We start from the raw sequence: 6,886 nt of genomic DNA on the forward strand, positions 1-6,886 counted from the left end.
TCTCTCTCTCTACTTCCCATCTCTCTCCACAGACACCAACGAGTGTGACACGGGTGTGTGTGTCCATGCCCGCTCCTGCCGTAATCTGATTGGTGGATACCTGTGCGATTGCCTGCCAGGCTGGGCGGGGCCTACCTGTGACGTCAGTGAGTATGAGGTTGAGGATGGAGCAAGATGTGTGCCAGTGTGTGTGTGTGCGCACGTGCGTGCGCTCATCTGTATTTATCTCTGCTCTGTAGGGAACAGCAGCTGCCAGGGGTTATGTCTAAACGGAGGTCACTGTGAGGACTCTGTGTCAGGCTCACACTGCCTGTGTGTACCCAGTTTCTCTGGGAAGCACTGCCAGACTGGCCCCAGTCCCTGTGACAGCACCCCCTGTCAGCACGGAGGCCAGTGTGTGGACAAGGAGGGCAGGGCGGAGCTGTGTAGCTGTCCCATGGGCTACTCAGGGACGTACTGCGAGGTCAGACTCCATTCTCAGATTCGTCATCATCCTACTGGTTTTCTGAATCTTCCTCACATATTTTGTTCTTGTTAATATTTTCCAGATGGTGGTGGATCTGTGCAATCCCAACCCATGCCAGCAGGGGGTGCCCTGTCAGAGCACCGACGGGGGGTACACGTGTGCCTGCCCCGAGGGTTACTATGGTAATGAGTGTACGAGCCTTAAGGACCCTTGTCATGGCCAACACTGTCCAGGTGAGTCGTAGTGGGACTACGGAGATGTTTTATTTTATTTTTCACATTATGTGTGTGTACAGGTGTGTTTGTTAACTAACTAACATGCCTCCCTCTCTCTCTGTCTCTCTGTCTCTCACTAGGTGCCATGTCAGACCCGGCTCGTGGAGGGGTCCATCTCTACATGGTGTTGGTGGGAGTGTCAGCGTTAGTAACGGCGTGCGGTTGCGCAGCCTGCGCCCTCCTCCTCTCCCGTCTCCACCGGCGACGGAAAAAGACGCAGGGCGGGCCCCAGGAGGAGGGCATCAACAACCAGAGGGAGTTCGTCACCCTCGTCCGAAACCTGGACCGCCCTGCGCCCCTCCTGCCCCCTCTCACCCCCAACACCACCGCCCACACCCCTGTCCCTGTCCCTGTACCTCGCTTCTGCGAAGAGATCGAGCTCACTCTGCCCCCCTCCCCGGCCCCCTCACACCCCTCCCCTGCACTCAAACCATCAAACCACGCCCCCAAACAGGACATCTCCAACCGTGAGAGGGAGAAGCTCAACCGCTTCCACTACTCAGACAAACAGGAACTGGAGGTGTGACCTTTGGACCTTTCAACTGTCTAGAGGCTTTTATTATTTTGCGCCCGCTTCTCTCTGACCGGGCCCTGGCCCCGGGCCCCGGCGCCGTGGCATGTTGCACAGGTTCCTGTGGCGATGACCTCACCCCGACCCATCCCTCTGTGAGTTGACTCCTCATCTTTTGTGAGCTGATATTGTCATCTACAAATTGGCATAAATTATTGTTGTAGAATGCTGGGCCTACGAGGTAGCTAAGCAGATCTATTTTGGGGACCGACCTTGCCAACACCCAGAAACAGCATGGCGGGGAACTTTTTACATCATGCCCTTCTGAACTGCTGACCCCGGAGCTAATCTTATGAGGGTTGGCCTTTGAGTTAAGAGTCTGGCCTGTGTCTGAGTGTCTCTGTGTTGTATGGGGACTCATGTAGACGGGAACAACTGTGAGGAGCCCTGTGAGCCATTCCCCAGGTTTTAATGTCCCTCTGTAGGCACTCCACTGCTCTGGTTGCCCTGGAAGGCCTGGATGGCCTGTCACCGACATATGTAACTGGACCTCTACAGGAACTCCAGGCCTGCGCTGTTGCCTTCTGGGCGGCAGCAACCGACAGGGGATGTGAGGGAAGGGCAAAGTGGTTTTAATTCCAATTAGTCCATTTCCACATTAATTATTGAAGGATAAACTGTGGTATAATTATTTTGTGTGTGTGTGTGTGTGTGTGTGTGTGTGTGTGTGTGTGTGTGTGTGTGTGTGTGTGTGTGTGTGTGTGTGTGTGTGTGTGTGTGTGTGTGTGTGTGTGTGTGTGTGTGTGTGTGTGTGTGTGTGTGTGTGTCTGCGTGTCTGCGTGTCTGCATGTGTCTGTGTGAGGTGTGTGTTGGTCTCTGTGTGTCTCTGTGCGTTGGTCACTGTGTGTCTCTGACACAGGCGGACAGCGTGTGTCAGTCTGAGGTGTGTGTGTGTGTGTGTGTGATAAGCATTACAGAGCTTCATGCCTGTTGCCAGGAGAAAGAGAGAAAATGACTGAAGGCGCAAAAGAGGAAAAAAAGAATCAATAAATGCAACCTTTAGATAAAAAAGAGGGAAAGGTTCGACAAGAGAGTAGAGCCTGACCCCAATCCATTTGAACCATGAGAGAACTGAGTTAAAACATGACACTGTTGCCTGTGCGGTCTCTGTAACACACTGCGGTTGTCAAAAGATGTAAGATGTTTTTTATACATGTGTGTAAAATAGCTCTGTTGTGTATATATGTTGTACATATTGATATGTTTTTTTTTTGTACTGTGGTTTGTCTCTAAATGTCGCTGTTCTTATTTTGCTTTATTTGTCCTCTCTCTCCTTCCGTTCGTCTGGGGCTGCCAGCGGGTGTGGATTTGTAATTAAAGTGCATTTACCTTCCAAATCCACGTTTGTGTCGCAGAGTTATTTGTATGTCTCAGATCCAACACGAATGGATCGGGGGAACGGGTAGCTTTCGGCAATCCTGTCGCGGCAGATCCGTGAGTTCAGCACGGGAGGTAGAAAGGAAAGACATTTTCAAAGTGTTCGAATGGGTCAGTTCTATGGCTAGTAGCCCCGTTCAATTCCACCAGTACTGGGAGTCCAGAGAGGATATTCCATCATGAAGAGCATGGCTCTAAGCCACCATGACCGTGTCACGAGGTCACACAACACACAAACACCTGACCGGCTTTGATTTCATTGCCTGTGAGGGACTTTGTTAGTGTGTAAGTCCCTGTATGTTTATGTTAGAGAGCAAGAGATACTGTAAGTGGGTTCACAATACAGTGAGAATTAATATGTGATATATATGTGTGTATGTTGTGAGAAAGTGAGTGAGAGGTCAGAGCAGTTAGTGAGCAGGCTTATGGCTATGACGAATGTGACCTTTGCCCTTCTCAGACAGACTAAAGGGTGGAAATGACCATGGGCTTCCCGTCCACACCCTGGCCACAAGGAAATGTAGGAAATAGAGTTTCTACCCAACACGCATGCACACACACACACACAACCACTGCATTGTAGAGACCTCTTCACACCTGCTGTGCAGCTCAGGATGACTCCATAACCCACCCATCATCAACCAAGCAAAGGTCAAATTTCCTCATTGTACAAAGTTTTAAGTTCCTCGTTCATCAATCATCCATTAATTTTGCTATCATACTATTTCAGGGTATATATCACACATTCCATTTACGGTGATGTATCCTATTGTGTGTACTGGTACTCGAGTGAGAGTTTGTCCACTTGGCGTCTCATTGGTGCCTGTATGTCCACCCCTGCAGCTTTGAATCCATGAACTGGGGGTCAAGGTTAAAATGACAGAGGGTGGTTTTAATGTTTCTGCTAGTTCCTCTAGGTCTATTTTGAGGAGCCCAGAGACCACTAGCTGTTGGAAACCTGTAGCTTCCATTCTGACCTCTCAATATTCTTGTCAGAAATTCACTTTGGAGTGGTTGAAAGTAGCGATAAAAGGATAACGTTCCCGACAGGTTTCCTCGTGGTTCTATTTCAAATCATCTTCTACTCTTTTTGGCCATTTCCTGGTGTTTTGTGGGGGGAAACGGTGAGGTTCGAGAATAATAAGTCAATGCTGTGACTGATAGATGTTAGGCTGGAAATGTTTGAACAATTACATATGTTTTTGTGAAGCTTGCGTTCAATTGCCACTCCCTGTTGAACACAACAAGCTTCCTGTCACAAGGGGATTTATGGTTGATTTAAGAACCCTGTTACTTTGTTTGGCACTGAATAGGAACTTACTATAGTCATTTTTTTTTACCTCTTGAAATGGGAAAATGTGTTTTTTTATCAAGTTGAAAATGTTTCCCTCATGCAGAAGGTTAAAATGAGGTGAAATTAAACTTCATTTTTTAAAACAAGTTAAGCTACACTTCTCAAAAGGCACCGAATCGGTGGAACAACCCCCTTTTCAATATCAACATAACTCACAAGTAGGTATGATAGGTATGATAAATATAAGCCATTTGTCCCTCAAAGGTGGAATTTTTGGGAGACATTTCTATTCTTCAATATGTGGCACTTCCAACTGAATATGAACACTACAGATCTCACTTTCTTCATATTACCATTCAAAGCAGCAGGGCAGGTAGAATCATATCAAAAGGGTACTCATTGAGTTTTGCTACAGCTTCATCATCTGGCAATGAATTCAGAGGAACGAGAGAATGATTAGGTAAATGAACCACAAAGAAATGACAGGTTATGTAGCGCCATCTGGTGGCCAATAAAGGTAGTCATTATGTTAGCGGAAAACACTTTTGCTTTTATACTAGTTTGCAACACTAACTATTCATCTGTGGCTTAGTGCCAGTAAATTAATTGTTCATATAATTTTAACTTGATTAAATATTTGCTTAAATACAGAAAATGTGCCAATCAATCAATCAATAGTGAGCTTCACTTGAGTTTATCTGCAGATTTTCAATACAAATCTAAACAGTTTGGCTGCGCAGTCTAACTTAGTTGTCACCCATCCATTATAGCGATGCCATTCCATTCATCATGGATGTCAATATTTCCATAAGAAATATTGGTGGCGGCTGTAAAAAAAAAAAGGCCTTCCTGCTCCCCTCCTCTCTATCTAACTTCTCCTCACAGTTCTCTTAGTTTCCCTTGAGTCCCGTTAGTTTGGCTGAGCAATTTAACTTAGTTGTCACTCACCCATCATAGCGCTGCTATTCCCAACCAATCAGAGTGCTTGGAAATGTGCATCTGGACACTGTAATTAACTATGTTTAATTGTTACCCGATTAAATTAATAATGTAACAATGAACTCATTAGGATCTGGGGCACCACGAGAGCAGTTCTTTAAAGAGTTACCATCTCCCGAATGAAACTCTAAAAGGTCTTTACCTATCACATCTATTAACAGTCAACTTAATAATCATAACCTCGTAGCATATTACCATTCTGAACAGTCGTAACCTCCTTGCATCTGCAAAAGCCCAAGCCTTACTTATGATTCAGTACTACACAAATTTGTTTAATTATTTATTTACTAGCTAATTAAATGGGAACACAGGATAAACAAACACACTCAGCACCGGTTATTGACTGGACTTAATACGCTGAAAACAGGTCCCTAGCAGAAAGACAACAACATGGATGCTTGTTAAAGAAGAGATGGAGAGGGAAAGAGAGGGACAGAGACCCTTAACATTGCCACATTCGGAAACAACTGTCACCTACAGTAACCATATACATTGCACACAAACCACCTCCCGCTTTGAGTTAGAAATCATGAATGTATTTACGTGAAATGCCTGGGTTCACCGGGGTGAGAGTAGCGTAATACGATGGTTTGAGCAGAGTAACAGGATGGTCCAACTTAAATTCACTTTTGAAGAAACTTTACTTAGGACAGCTAATCAGCCGTACCAGTGTTTGTCCGGGAGATGAGTTTATCATCACCTCATGATGAGATTCAAAGTTCAAACCGTTTTAAACGTGTGGCTGCCACTTCATGCTTTTCTGGTCCAATGTGTTTGTTTCTTAATCTTTCATTTACACCTTTTGCCAGAAAGGGGCGGCTCCGGCAGGCTGACACGCTCTCTGACTTCACTTCAGGGCAGTGACTACTCCCGGTGCAAAGTTATGTAAAACACTTATCTCTTATGGCTTCTCAAATCACATCCCTCTCTTAACAAAAACACTTTCATCTTGTGTCATATTACATGCACAAAGCATAGTATGAAAACTTCATATATGTTGTGGGTATACTTTCATAGTTACAGTATTTCCTTTATAACATGTTTAATGTCATCACAAAATAACAAACAAAATGACATTAGTGTTCTATAGTTCGCCTCTGACCATTCCCCACGTTCTATGTTAGAAATACTGTTCCAGTAGTTGCTTTTGAATGTGTTCAAGTGTCAGCAGGAAAAAGGTCTGTTGAGACAAAGCACATTACTTTGGTGAATTTGGAGAGGGAGAGCCTGGATCTTCTCCTTGATTTACAACAGGACGTGAGTTGTTAATCCCCATTAGTTATTTCCATCCCCGTTTACTGGTGAGAGGGGGTCTGATTGAAGTTATTCATTGCAAACCTGATCTGACCTATTTGGATTCTCATGAACAGTCATGACATACCAAAGAAGAATAAAAATAACCTACACACCATTTTGACAACATCCCACTAACTCAGAGTGAGGAGATGGGGTTAGCAGAAGGTGATTCCGACAACAGAGAAGATGGCAGAGGTGGAGGCTGAGTTCGAATCAAGCATCGTGTCGAGTAAATGTGGTGAAGATGAATGTTCTGAATGGACAACAATAGTATCAAAAACTGGAACAAAAACGAAATTGTCTAAAATTGGAGTGGAGGATACATGTACGAATGATAATGAATCGCTCCTTGTTGGGATGCGTTTTTGAGTAAGCATGCATATGTGGGAGACCCGTTTGAGGTGTCAAAAATGGTGAAGTATGCGCTTGGAAAAGTGGAGTCTGTCAGAGTGACCAGGAGTGGTCTTATTTTGAGTAATTGTATTTCTGAAGAACAGAGGAAGATTGCAGAGGGCTTCAAAAAGAACAGAAGTGTTGTGTTTTGATCTTCGGAGTAGAGCACCCGTCAAAGGAGTCATCTCAGGAGTGACGACGGATGTTCCGGTTGA

The 6,886-nt window shown here is 45.1% G+C and overlaps 1 protein-coding gene across 1 annotated transcript in view; it reads left to right on the forward strand.

Moving 5' to 3' along the window:
* Positions 1-2,649, forward strand: part of LOC110503554 (uncharacterized) — a 52,779-nt gene extending 50,130 nt beyond the window's left edge. Inside the window, exons 10-13 of the mRNA XM_036961810.2 lie at positions 33-146; positions 240-463; positions 549-699; positions 822-2,649. Coding sequence (XP_036817705.2) covers positions 33-146; positions 240-463; positions 549-699; positions 822-1,267 — 935 coding nt within the window. The 3' untranslated portion in view covers positions 1,268-2,649. The remainder of the gene's footprint in view (positions 1-32; positions 147-239; positions 464-548; positions 700-821) is intronic.
* The last annotated feature ends 4,237 nt before the right edge of the window (positions 2,650-6,886 follow it).

This window comes from Oncorhynchus mykiss, chromosome 24, assembly GCF_057628025.1.
Source record: "Oncorhynchus mykiss isolate SJ-2025 chromosome 24, ASM5762802v1, whole genome shotgun sequence".
NCBI lineage: Eukaryota > Metazoa > Chordata > Actinopteri > Salmoniformes > Salmonidae > Oncorhynchus > Oncorhynchus mykiss.